Genomic DNA, 14507 nt, shown 5'->3' with positions numbered 1-14507 from the left:
CAAATGATCAGAAAAGGAAGAGGAGCGCCGTCAGCCATGCTGTTGACGGGACGGCATTCTCCATGATGATCCTGAATCCTTCTCCCCTTGCCACAATTACCAAGCTAGGAGTAACTCTCCATGACCTTTTCTTTTTTCTTGTGGATAGAATGCTACAAATTAATAAGTTATTTTTATTTAATTGATTTTTTTGGCTGTGCTGTGAGGGTTGCGGGATCTTAGTTCCCCAACCAGGGATTGAACCCGTGCCCCCTGCAGTGGAAGTGTGGAGTCCTAACCACTGGACTGCCAGGGAAGTCCCTATAGGTTATTATTTTTTTTTCCCAGTTGCGCTGGGTCTTAGTTGCGGCAGGTGGGCTCCTTAGTTGTGGCTCACTGGCTCCTTAGTTGTGGATCGCTGGCTCCTTAGTTGTGGCTTGCGAACTCTTAGTTGCAGCATGCATGTGGGATCTACTTCCCTGACCAGGGATTGAACTCATGCCCCCTGCAGCGGAAGTGTGGAGTCCTAACCACTGGATCAGGAGGGAAGTCCCTATGAGTTATTTTTTAAAAAAGAAATGGATAACTTGTGCCTACTGAGAGGAGAGGCAAATGCTGGCAGTGATGGGAGGCTGTCTGTATCTTAGAAGGCAATACCACTTAGGAAGTCTGTGACACATTCTCCTGGGTAGAGGTAGAAAGCTTTGGGTCGCACAACCACAAACAACTTTTGAACCTGGTCCTTTGACAAAGCAAAACAGCTCTGCACGGGGCCATCAGTTCACCAGTGACAGCAGCACTCCTCTGAGGCCAGGTTACTTCAATGCAGACACAGAGCGTGTAGCTACAAATGGTTATCATTATGGGGTATAGGTTAAGAGTTACATACTTTATCAAGTGTCAGATGAAGTAAGAAGAAAATAAACCTATGATCTATAGTGTTCTGTGTATGTTTTGATATTCAAACCCGGAAGAAATGAACTACTGTTGTGGTATTAAAGACGATCACGTTCTGATTTGTCAGTTTCATAGTAATCCCAAATCCTACAGCACTGCTCTCATGTTACAGAGTCTGAGGGGAGTTAGAGGGAAAATGAAACTTTTTCTACCTTGAGATATTCATCCATCTGATCGATGAGACTGGTGAAGAATTCATACGCATCCTGTTGTTCTCTCACATAAAGTTCTTTGTTCCACATCTTGAAAATCTATGTAACAAGAATTAAATATGTCGTTACAGGAAAAGTAGCAATTTCTGAATATGGTAGAAAAGGAAGATGAAAGAGTCCTTAAATGCTTCTAAAAACCAAGTTTACTATTAGGGTATAAAAGTTTTTACTGACGTGAGATTAGCTTACATTCAGTCATCTATGTTTTTCCTCAGTCCCTCATCTTAATAAGTCTATGAAATCATAGAGGGTGAGATCTAAGGCCAGGGAACAGAGTTTCTCTCTTAGAAACTAACCAACCTATAGGGGAAAATATAAGGTAAAACATAGTAAAGCAATGCTTTAGGAGAATGTTCTTTATTTAGAGGCATTAGTGAAATTAGCATAAATTCAGAGGCATAATTTGAACAAATATTTCAAACAGCTAAATAAGAATAATGGGAAATAGTCAAAACATTTAAGATTAGCAAATCCCTAGAAATTACAAATGACTATTCTCGACATTCTAATCACTTGATTCAAGCTCCAATGCCAATAAGAATGGTATAAACATTTCTTTTCATAGGTTCTTGGCAATGGGATTAGTCTAGAGTCAATAAACAAGACACTAGAGAAAGAATGCAGCCACACTCCAAATACCTAACACCCTTCAATCTAAAGAGTTACTGGGTAAAATACCTTCCAAAAGTTCTCAGGTACATAGTACTGCAGCTTGCTTTCCATCAAATGCCCAAAGAGAGACTGCACTTGGTAGAATACACTATCGTCTGGATTGTCCGTGTCATCATCCACTGAAAGTAATGACTAAAAAGAAATGAACTGTATTAAATTAGAAATATTCAACGGCTTTCAGAAAATCTTGACTTCTGTATGTGTGAGTACCCACTGCTCCTTCAGAATGGTATGTATGTTTGTATATGGCTATAACACTGCATGTGTTTAGCTTCAACGCTTCCTAGCTGGTATAATCATGAATAAATCATCTCTCTGAGCTTCTGTTCGATTATGAAAAACTGGAACTAGTAATGCCAGGATCTCTATAAGAAATAAGTGTGACATGATGACACACAGAATATTCTCAAAACTATTTCATAGCTTTGCTATATCACAAGCTACTAATAGATTATTACAGAATGCTAATGATAGAGTCTAAATATTTCTAAAATACCAAAAATGTTAGCACCTTTATGGAATACAATTTGAGAATAATTGAGGAGTTCAAAAATCACATTAAGTCAAATCCATCTGTCAAACAGGCAGCATATTACCTCACCAGATATACAAAAATATGTGACTATGAACAATGTCGTCTATACAGATTTCAGAAGCTACTAGAGAATCTCTAATTATGTCCAGTTTAGTAAACCCCAAAATGCAATATATGAATACGGAACAGTTCTCAGCAATGTACACATCCATCATTTATGATACTAAACAGAAAAGAGGAAGAAAATCACCTCCGGGAGACCAGGTTGCATATATAGCTGCTGGAAGACTGCATTCATGTAACATGTAGCGCCACCATTCCTCAGTCCCACAAACCCTGAGCTGGACCTGCTATCCACTGGGGGAAGGTACTAGGAAAGAGAGGAGAAGAAATAGAGAGAGAGAAGTAGTATCTCTGCCATCAGCACATTTCCTTACAGCTTTATGAGATGTCTGAGAGGAAAAGAGAGATACAGATTTATCCATTCAGTGTGTTACAAGTTATGGTAGCAAATCTATGTTCATGAAGTACCTCTGCAGATGCAATACAATTCTAAAACTACTATCTCAATGTTTCCTTTTAGTTCCTAAAGTACCTCACATATATACGAAGCATGTATCTATATATCCACTATGTAGTTTTGCATTTAGTCACTTGATTATCATTTGACAAACATTTTTTAAGAGCACAATGTGCCAGGCATTGTGCCAGGGATATGAGAGAGAGCAGAAATGTATTTAGTGCTTGATCTCAAGGAGCTTACATTATAGTAGGGTATACATTAATTAAGTAAAAATACTGATACATATTTACAAACTGAGGTAGTAATCTGAAAAGTAGGAAGGGTTCTATGAAGTGTTTTCTGTAAGAATCCTAACTTGTCTGGATAGTAAAGGAAGGCTCATATTCCTTCCCTTCCTTTTTTTGAGAAGGTAACATTCTTCTATTGAACTTCCTCTAATAAGCATGCCATTAAATAAGTATGTAAACACCCTAGCATTTCACTTAAGGATGATCTGTAACAATGTAGATTCCAGTACAGTACTTTTCTAGGTAGAAATCATCTAGAAAAGGCATCTTGGATACAAGTTCAACACGGCACTTCAATGGATATTGTAATGACACTGAAATGCTATTACAGCAGAATCTTGGTTCTATCCTATGACCAGAATCATGTTATCTGCATATATCAAGTACGTATAACCATGTAATAACTAACCAACTGACAAAACCCTGGAGGTCTTCTGGACTGAAAGGAATTGCTAAATATCACATACTTTTCATTAACATTCAACATGCACTTAGAGCAGGGTGATTTCTAAGATCTAACTAACAGTGTAATTTATTTGTAGTCCAAAGCACAGACTAAAAAAAAAAGTTATAAAAGAAGAAAAACTGGTTCATAACAGTGCTAAAATTGTAAGTATTTATATGACAAATATTTTCACTACACTGATATAATCCCTGACTTATTAAAATAAGATTGTCATTTTAATCTGATTATTAAATAAATGCATGTAAAACTTAAAGCATAGTATAAAATAAGCATTATAAACTAACAGTTCAAGATTAGCAAATCTTGGCAATGGCAACCAAAATAGTTCCCAATTTACACATTCACATTTCACTTTGCAAGCGCTCTTTCTTCTACTTAGAACACCTGTTCTCACTTCTTTTCCTGCCTAACTTGTATGTTCCATAGTACTCAGCTCAGGCATCCAAAGGGATGAGACTGCCTCTTTATGATGTTAGTGGAGAATGCTTTAAAAGAGTCCTCCCACTCCTGGTCTGGTATTCCAGGGCATCTGCAGCTTGCTTCCCCCTTGCAGATCCCGACATATACAAAGCTGTCCATGGCTTCTCATGTCTGGAATGACCTTCTCACCTTGCTTCAATTGGCTCATCACTCTTAAGGGCTCTATTTTAAATTCCATCATTTCTAAGAAGCTTTCTAAAACACCACCATCTGGTGTTGAAGTGCCTCTCTGTTAAGAGAGCATGCAGGACATACCTCAATCTTAGTGCTGGGTTCTATCTTCAATTCTGAGCTCCAAACGCCAACAATGCCTTAGCGCATAGTAAACTCAAAAAATCTTAGTTGACTTTAAGTGAGCATAGTCGATACTGTGACAGAACCAACGTTTTCTGGAATTTGTAGCTCTAGTGCCTGGCACGGTGCCATGCATAGTTCCTCAAAAAATAGACTGAAATGCTACTTTTTACTGAGAGTAATTATCAACTGACTTGAAAATCTCTCCTCTTTTTTAATCAAAAGGGTACCATTTAGTAATATATTACAGTGTATTAGTATAATACACTATAGATTATAGTTGAGTACATGAATTTGATAAGCAAAAGAATAACACTGACTTTCTTTGTACCTAGGATAATGCAAACATAGTTTAATACTATGTTTAAGAGAGCATTCTAAAAAAATTAATGCATTGAGGTCTAGAAAACTTACATCAAACTCCTTGGTAAGAGCAGGATCAGGTTGATGATGCATAGAAAGTAGTTCTTTTGTAATAATTTGAAGATTTGAAGGGGAGCTATCAGCCAGCATTACAAGGACTTCATAGGCTGCCAATCGGCTATTCACTGTACTACATCTAAAAACAAATGACACAAGTCAATTTCAACAGCGAATAATTTACTTAAGTCGCTCATTAAACTAAATCAACATTTGAAATGAAAATATAAGAGCTGCAATTCCTAAAACAGGGTTAAGTCAGGTCTGATGGCACAACCTAGTAATCTAGTGGGAGGTGCTTACTTAACAAAGGAAGAGACCATGAACACAGGAGGGATGATTATGGTTTAGAGCTAAGGATCTTCTTGGCCTGATGATAAAGTAGCAAATCTTTCAATTATGATTCCAGATTATTATCTAAGAGATGGATCAGCAAGAATAGAGAATAGAGTCTGAAAACTTTACCAAAAACACATGGAAATAACCATCTTTCAGTTAAAGTAGGTAGAAAGAAAGGTTTTTGTAGATACTGCCCTGAAATTCAAATATCTACATGGCAGAAAGCTATACAAATCAGAATAGATGCCCATAAACATTTGCTATGCACCTGCAGATAAAAAATTCTTCAAGGACACTAATCAACTTTCTATTTTCCTGAAAACGTGGAGACAGAAATAGTTTGCCAAGTCAATTTGTTTAAAGTGACAGTGAGAGATAACTAGCAAGCATTCTGCAGGAAACCAAAGGCTTCTTTACTGCTGCTCACCTTTAGTAGAAATCATTTAGGGGATGGACAGTAATTTCTCACAGTCACCTAAGCCAACCTTGCATTTGTTAGGAGATCACAGGTTAGGAAGGATACACAGAAAAGAGGACATCCAACCTTTGAGAGAAACACTTATGGAGTGGAGTGTGGGAGATGTGTTCAAGAGGGGGTTGAAGGGCATGGAGATCAGAACTGCATCAGGCACTGAGGACAAGAGCCATGGCGCTGTCCTTTGCTTCTTACCTGCATTTCTGGGTTGCAAAGGACAGGTAAAGAACGAATAGCAGGTACCATATATACAGGTTAAACATCAAGAAGTTCTTTTGTTGGTATGATATAAGAATAGCATTACTTGTGAAAAGAGTTTCTGTGTATTTTAAATCTCTTTCTGGCTTTTGTGTTTAGGTGGGAAAAGGCTGGGAGTCACTGTGATAAATGAACACCGTTCAGTACACTGGATGAAACAAAATGTTTCCTTTTCTATTCAAGGCACTGTATATGATTAAAAAAAACACAACTCCTTGTTGACAGATGTATTACTTTTAATAATTACAAATGGAAGAATTCATGAAAAAAATTTCAGTAAAATTGCCGAAAATTTATTTTCTCTGTTCACTGAAAACTGAAATACTCATGTGTTTCTACTGCTTTAATAAAAGACTCCCGCAGAGCTAGCACCAAATCTTCCAGAACAAGACTAGGGCAGAGGTAAGGATGGGAGTGACAGTGTGAGGGACACCCCAAGAGTTTTAATGAAGGTTTATTACCTAAAACAGATACTGCTAATAAGGAATCTCTAGATAGAAAAATATTCATACATGGTAAGATACCTCTTAAGATTCCATAAAATACTGCTTATTATGCCTTGTCCATTTCAATAACCACTGAAATTGTATGGGAATTTTTTTCACTGGTTAAATACCAAATAATCAGTTTCTTCAGGATTACTCAATTAACTCTCGTTTTCGTGAGAAAAGAATGAGGTTAAGTTAGATTCAGAGTAAATAAGATGGCAGCTTGTAGCTGCCTCTTCCTATTTCCAAGAGTACAAACATCACCCACGAAGGGTCAACATTACATAAGATCTTTCAAATTTCTACCCATAAAAACTAATATAAAATTTGACTCTAAAATTACCACCATAATAAATCACTAGCAGTTTTAATTATAAGGACACAGTCAATATTCAGCAAATCACAAGGTTCATGCACTAAAGCACCTATGCTTTTCTCCTAGCAGAAAGAAAACCCTCAAGACTCAGAGCCTATTTATCTTTACTTTGGAAGCAATTCTTACAACCTCAGCTTCTCTTGGAATTTGTTACTGACCAAGTTAACCACATTATTACTTATTCTTCCATCTTGATGATAATAATAGTACCAGCTCAGCAATTACTATGTGCCAGGCAGGCTTTATCTTAAGCCCTCTCACATGCATTTCTTTATACAGTGGATAATGTCTTACAAGCTACACACACTCACAAGATGGAAGACAAACTCCAAGTTAAGAAAATCTTTTTTGGACTAAAGTTTCGAATTAGAATTTTTACCAAAACTGAACACAACGTGCATTTTCCATACTTTGGATGAAAGTCCTGTTGACTGATGGCGGCACTGCCAGCTGGAGAATGACTATTTAAAATAATTCTAGAAGCTCGGAAAAGGAAGTCATCTAACAATGGTTTAATGAGTGATGAACCTGGAATAGAGCATAATATTCATGTTGAGGATGAACACATATTTTAATTCAAAGATCTTGTCTTGCACTTTCATATCAGAGCAGCAAAGGTACCTGAGGCCACCCAATGGCAAGGCATTCAATTTAACTTGATGTTCATTTTTTGAGCACTTATAATACATGGCAAAGATCTGTGGGGCAGAGGAGTGGGGATGGGTGGGAGAGTCGGGACAGGATGCAAAGATAGACGAGCGAAGGAACCTTCCTTTATGAGCTTACAGTAGAGCAAAAGGAGTTAAGCTTTCACTTTAGAAACACAAATGCCAAGAACATCATAAGGCAGACGGTTTGAGTGGATAATTAACTTTTACTTTGGGCATAGGGGAATCCACATAAAAGTTTTTAAAACTTTAAAAATTTTTAGGTAAAAATGATGTGCCCATCTCACCCTGGTTTAGAATCACTCTTTTCTATGTATCCCCAATAGTCAAGAAGATTTTTATAGAACTCAGTTTGTGTGATAAAAGTGATAATTAACATTTTGATTTGTCTTCTGAATATAAATAATACCAAATATGGTTTTACAAATTATATGTGTACGCCACCATCCAGGGGTGGTGGTTGGGGGCTGTCTCTCCAGACAAGAATTATCCTTAAAAGAGGTAAGACATACAACGGACTCTATTTTATAAAGTATGTAACAGTAAAATGAAACGAGAAAAACCTACTTTGATTTATAATTTTTATTTGTTACTAAGTTATGTGATTCAACTATTTTGAACGCTATAAAATTCTCTATACGGTTTAATGACACAGATAAGATACACCTTAAATTTGTTAGCCACTAAAATTCCAGATAATACCCTATTGTCTGAGGGTCAATTTTCTATGGAAATTTTAGCACCTATCTTATTTTCCCAATTTCACACAACACTATGGCAATAACTAAGAACTGAGGTACTCTGTCACATGATAAGATGAAGTAATAATTACCAAGCATTTCCTTTTCTGCCCCACAGAGTGAAAGAAGGGTCTTGATGAGCCGTAAGTGTCCTGCCAATAAGATGTTATCTGCTTCACTGGTCTCACATTCAGCTGTGCGATTAGGTTCAAAGTTATCCAGCCAAGTAATCTCATCTTCGAGCATGGTAGCTGGGCTGATTCTTAACTGCTCCATTTCTGAAGCTAAGATGGAAAAACAAAACAAAACGACCTCTCATCCTGAAGAAAGAAGGATTTCTTTTCATGGAGTCAAAATCCTGAATTAAAGTAAGCAGAGACAAGTCTCAATCTTCTACTTCACAGATTTAAAAAAACTGTCATTAATGAACAGCAGCTGCCCACAGGACTACGAAGGCTCACACACGTCCGTTCCTTCCTTCCCTCCCTCTGTCACATATCAAATGGTACTGAGTGCCTCCTCTGTGCAGGTCGCGGTGCTGATGCTGGGGGTACAAGATGAAAGGGACACTCCTTGTTCCGAAGAAGCTCCTGTTTGGTGGTGTTAGTAGATGTCCCAGGGAAGAAACCCTTCTGGAGAAGGAAGGGGTTGAGGGGTGAGAGGAGAGCTATCACTCCCACCGTGTTACCTATGCCGAGGGATGGGGGAGCCCTGTGAGGGAGAGAGGGGTCCGCAGCGCAGCAGCAGAATCCATGTTTCCAGATGATGAGCCAACCTCCAGAGAACCACTCTTTTGTATTAAGTATTCCACTTTCCCCTCCCAACAAGGATTGAAAACAAGATTCCATGTTGGAAGCGGGGTTTAGGGAGGAGAGCAGGAGTAATCATGCTCTCTTCCCACTGCACTGCAGGCACAGGCAGGCAAGGCCCCACAGTGAGGTGGAAGGGGATACTTTAGGCGACACTGTGCATCCTTGTTTCCTCATTTATAAAATGGGGCTAACACCTACGCTGCACGGTGCTGTGTATACCGTGTCCAGTATAGGCACTGGCATACAGAAAATGCTCCCAAAATCGCAAATATTGCTTGTTTCAAGACATATTCCCTCCCTGCCCTCAACATCCCATTAAAGGATCTTGGATCCCTTACTTATGGCTCAATGGCACAGCAAAGGCCTACACTAATAACTCGTTCATGCATTCTGAGGATGTATGTGTCTCATACAACTCATGAGTCCAGTTCTCAAGCAGCAAAGCAGAATACCCTCTCAAAGTCCAAGCCAGAGAACAAACCTTGGCTGGCTGCTGCCCAACTTAACACTGAAAGCCTAGTTGAAAAATGCAGTACTAGGCTAGGCTGTTAGATGGACATGTAGTCCATCCACTTCTCTAGATAGTACAGGTCTTATCCCTGAATCAAGACACATAGACTATATCATCTCAGGCTCCAACAAAACCAATTTCACTGCCCTGCTAAGAGCACCATGTCCTCAGCTTTTGAGAGACACTTATGAAACCCAGGAGGGCATCTGCCTTAGAGACGCTGCTGAGGCTTCTTATTCTTAGTCACTCTGTCTTTATGTGTCCATTACATGAAGACCTTTGTGTGAAGTTTCTTTTAGGTTTGAGTGCTGGGGAAAAGATCTGTTTCTTTTGAGAAACCATTCTGTTTCTTCCTCTAGGGTATTGAGAACAAACAAACAAATGAGGTTTCCTTTTTACCTTGGTCCTCCAGGCACCTCAAAACCTAATTCTGACTGTGTGGGGCTTTTCAGCCTGCACATACACAAGGTATTTTTTTTTTAACCTCCTGGTCTTGACACTCTTTTCCAATTAACATTTTTGTTGATCCTAACTTTCATTTTATTTATTTCCTATAGGCAGAAGCAAATCTTTCCTATAAGCTTTGTGTAAAGAACAAGGAATAAACTAACAAACTCTTGATTGGAACAACTGAAATTTGCATAGAGGACTCCAACAAACCTTTGCATTATATAAGAGAAAGTACAGATGATTAAAATCTAAACACTCTAACAAGAGTTTGAACAATGATATTGCAAACACCTAACACTAAACAATTACCTGACTTCTATCACTCACTTCTATTACTATCAACATATCTCAACAGAGATTCCCTCTTTCCTTCAAACCTTCAAAACTGTCAGAACTGACTATAATGGAAAGACTCTTCTTAATAGTTCTATATCAGTATAATTAAAATATGAGCCTTTGACAATTTTTAAAATCAACAAATCTTCTAACACATTAATGGGTGGGTATATAATAGCAGAAGAGATAACTGGTACATGGGTTTACATGCTGTTTCCAAGAAAATAAAATTCAACTTCAAACAATAATTTTAATGTTATTTATATCTGAGATACATTAAGTCAGATTTAGAAATGTCTTTCTTTTCTAGCCCTTCCCAACCCCTCCCCCAACATAAATCAAAGTTAGACATCTACTTACTTGTCAGATCATCTAATAATTGGCACCTCAGATCAAAATACTCCATGCACTGGGATAACAGTCTATAAAACAGATTTCAGTTATTTAAAAAAAGGCTGATTTGAAAATAAAAAAAAATTTTCCTTGTAAGAGTAAGTTCATAAAACAAATGAATAAGAGAATTTTCCTAAGCATAAAATAACTACTTCACATCAATTCAACTTCAGTATTTTAGCAAGGCACACACTAGTGATTTTACTTATACAGATATAGTATAGGAATAATAGTGTAAAGAGAGAAATCCTACTAAATCTATCACATTATGTAATGATGTACACACTGACTGCATACACAATGCATTGATTAATTTGTTCAAATATCAACTGATACACACTAAGCACCTATTATATGCCTGGAACTGTTTCAGGGGAACAGTGAACAAAGGAGACAGACAACAGATGAAAAATACATATATATGTCAATTGGTGATAAGTGCTAAGAAGCAAAATAAAGTGGATAAGAGAAGAAAAAGGTACATTCTTTTATCTAGGATGATCAATGAAGCTTTTTCTGCAATTACAGAAGTGAAGAGCACAGGTTTTAAAGTCAGGTGGACCTTACTTTTAATCCTGGCTCCACGACTTACAGCTGGGTGTCCAGGGACAATTTATTTCAGTTGTCTCAGTTTTCTGATGTCTAAAATGCTTACTAGAGCATTAGAAACAAACATGCACACATATACACAAACATAAAGGGCTCAAGAATGCACTAATGATGAGATTACATAATGAACCAAAAATTATGATTATTAAAAAAGTGGGGATAATAAAACTGCCAAACTCATTTGGCCATTGTGAGAATTAAATGATAAATGTATGCAAAGAATTTAGCATACTGTCTGGCACATAATCAGCCCATAATAACTGCAATTATCATCACTACTATTATTATGGGAAAATATGTACCAAACTTGGTCATTAAAATTTGTGAAATGCAATTTTCAAATTATAAAAACACATTATTAAAAGACCCAATATTGTATAAAATTAAATGCTTTACATTCAAGAGCTTCTCTGAGAGCGTATGTTAAAAAATTCATTTAATGCTTTCTGTTTCTTTCCCAAAGTTTAGAGGAATTTAATAACAAATCAAACTGTTAATGGTTAGTTATGTTAAATAATCTGACTCATACAATAAGTAGAAGCACAACAGCTTACTACTTAAAAAATGGCTTACACATTTAAACTAAAGAGTCACTGATCTAACTAGTTAATAAAAGGATTACCTGATTTTAGGAAACTTTTAACTAGGAAAAATTGGAATACTAAAGTAAAAAACAAGGTCAAAAAAAGAAGTTTCTATAACTTTTTTTTTTTTAAGATGTTGGGGGTAGGAGTTTATTAATTAATTAATTTATTTTTGCTGTGTTGGGTCTTCGTTTCTGTGTGAGGGCTTTCCCTAGTTGTGGCAAGCGGGGGCCACGCTTCAACGCGGTGCGCGGGCCTCTCACTGTCGCAGCCTCTCTTGTTGCAGAGCACAGGCTCCAGACGCGCAAGCTCAGTAGTTGTGGCTCACGGGCCTACTTGCTCTGCAGCATGCGGGATCCTCCCAGACCAGGGCTCGAACCCGTGTCCCCTGCATTAGCAGGCAAGATTCTCAACCACTGTGCCACCAGGGAAGCCTGAAGTTTCTATAACTTTTAATTCACATGCCTTTATCAGGGAAAAATCATTCTCTGAAATTCTGGCTTTACACCATTAAAGACTTACTTTTCATGACCAGAAATACACAGCTAATGTCTATCTAATTTAGGTTAAATCTTAATGGTCAACTGCAAGTTTGTAAGTTTTAGTTAAACTGTAATTGTACGTTTTAGTTAGATTTTTTTGTTTGTTTGTTTATTTTTTTGTGGTTCGCGGGCCTCTCACTGTTGTGGCCTCTCCTGTTGCAGAGCACAGGCTCCGGACGCACAGGCTCAGTGGCCATGGCTCACGGGCCCAGCTGCTCCGCGGCATGTGGGATCTCCCCGGACCGGGGCACAAACCCGTGTCCCCTGCATCGGCAGGCAGATTCTCAACCACTGCGCCACCAGGGAAGCCCAGTTTTAGTTAAATTTGTAAGTTTTATAAATCACTCACAATGATCTCATCTCAGAAACAAAAATCTTAATTTCTTTGTTATTTATAAATTTATAATGTTAAAATACGCTAGAAGCTTCAAAACAATATTTAAGTTGAGACTTAGACATGTGGGCCAGGAACCTCCATATATGAGAGGCATGAGAACATAATCAAGGTTGAGACAAACATTTAATCCTGAAATGAAGACTTGCAAACTGATAATATCTCAGTTCAAAAAAATTCTGAGATTATATAACTTACAATTAGAAAACATAGGTATTAAAAAGTCAGGGACAGATTGAGAAGAAATCACAAGGAAAGTTAGAAAGTATCTTGTGACAAATAAAAATGAAAACACAACATACCAAAAGTTATGGTATGTAGCTTTTGAAAACAGTGCTACTATGGAAATTCATGCCTGTATGTGCTTACATTAAAAAGGAAGAATGATCTCAAATCAACAACCTAATTTTACACCTTAAGGAACTATGAAAAGAAGAACAAATCAAATCTAAAGCTAGTAGAAGGAAGAAAATATTAAGAATTAGAGTGAAGATAAATAGAGCATAGGAAAACAATACACAAAATATACAAAAGCAAAAGCTGGCTCTTCGAAAAGATTAATAAAATGACTCAGAAAAAAAGAGAGAAGACTCAAATTAATAAAATCAGAAATGAGTGAGGACACTACTACCAATTACAAGATAGTATATAAGCAAGTGTACACCAAACGAATTGGATAACCCAGACGAAAAGGACAAATTCCTAGAAACATAACATGTTGGAAGACTAAATCAGGAAGAAATAGTGATTGCTTGCTATCACTAGCAAGAAGATTGAATCAATCAAAAACCTCCCAACAGAGAATAGCCCTGGACCAGATGGCTTCACCGGTGAATATTCCCCAACATTTAAAGAAGAATCAATACCAACCCTTCTCAAACTCTTTCCAAAAAACTGAAGAGGGTACACTTCCAGCAAACCTAACTCAACAGTACATTTAAAGGATTTAATACCATGAACAAGTGAGACTGATACCTGGAATGCAAGGATGGTTCAGAATACGAAAATCAATCAATGAATATACTACATTAACAGAATGAAGGAAAAAAACCCATGATCACCTCAACTGACATAGAAAAAAAAAATTGACAAAATTTAATGTCCTTTCATGATAAAACACTAAACAAACCAGGAGAATAAGAAAACTACCTCAATCCAATAAAGGCCATATATGAAAGCCCCACAGCTACTATCATGCTCAATGGTGAAAGACTGGAAGCTTTCCCCCACAATCAGGATGCCTACTTTCACTACTTCTATTTAACATAGTATTAAAAGTCCTAAGCAGAGCAATTAGGCAAGAATAAGAAATAAAAGACATCTAAATTGGAAAGACAGAAATAAAATGATCTGTTTGCAGATGACATGATTTTATATATGGAAAACCCTAAAGAGTTCACAAAAAAACTGTTAGAATAAATGAATTCAGCAAAGTTACAAAGATACAAAATCTGTACATAAAAATCAGTTTCATTTCTATATACTAACAATGAACAAAGAATATGAAAAGAGAAAGACAACAATTCCACTTATAATAGCAACAAAAAGAATAAAATACTTAGGAATCAACTAAACCAAGGGAGCAAAAGACTTGTACAGTGAAAACTACAAACAATGCTGAAAGAAATGAAAGAAAACTTAAATAAATCTAAAGATATCTTATGCTTATGGATCAGAAGACTAAATCTTGTTAAGATGCCAATATCC

At 37.1% G+C, this 14507-nt stretch overlaps 1 protein-coding gene across 1 annotated transcript in view; it reads right to left on the bottom strand.

Annotated features, from left to right (window-relative positions):
• LOC131749695 (ubiquitin carboxyl-terminal hydrolase 24-like) overlaps positions 1–14507 on the bottom strand; it is a gene marked incomplete at both ends in the record, with an annotated part of 46079 nt that overhangs the window by 16914 nt on the left and 14658 nt on the right. Inside the window, 7 exons of the mRNA XM_059051592.1 lie at positions 1089–1187; positions 1827–1952; positions 2606–2725; positions 4820–4964; positions 7172–7289; positions 8262–8453; positions 10639–10700. Coding sequence (XP_058907575.1) covers positions 1089–1187; positions 1827–1952; positions 2606–2725; positions 4820–4964; positions 7172–7289; positions 8262–8453; positions 10639–10700 — 862 coding nt within the window. The remainder of the gene's footprint in view (positions 1–1088; positions 1188–1826; positions 1953–2605; positions 2726–4819; positions 4965–7171; positions 7290–8261; positions 8454–10638; positions 10701–14507) is intronic.

The sequence above is a fragment of the Kogia breviceps genome, unplaced genomic scaffold (genome assembly GCF_026419965.1).
Source record: "Kogia breviceps isolate mKogBre1 unplaced genomic scaffold, mKogBre1 haplotype 1 scaffold_308, whole genome shotgun sequence".
NCBI classification, from domain to species: Eukaryota; Metazoa; Chordata; class Mammalia; order Artiodactyla; family Physeteridae; genus Kogia; species Kogia breviceps.
The sequence above is the reverse complement of the archived record's forward strand: the minus strand, read 5'-3'. Positions and strand labels throughout refer to the sequence as shown.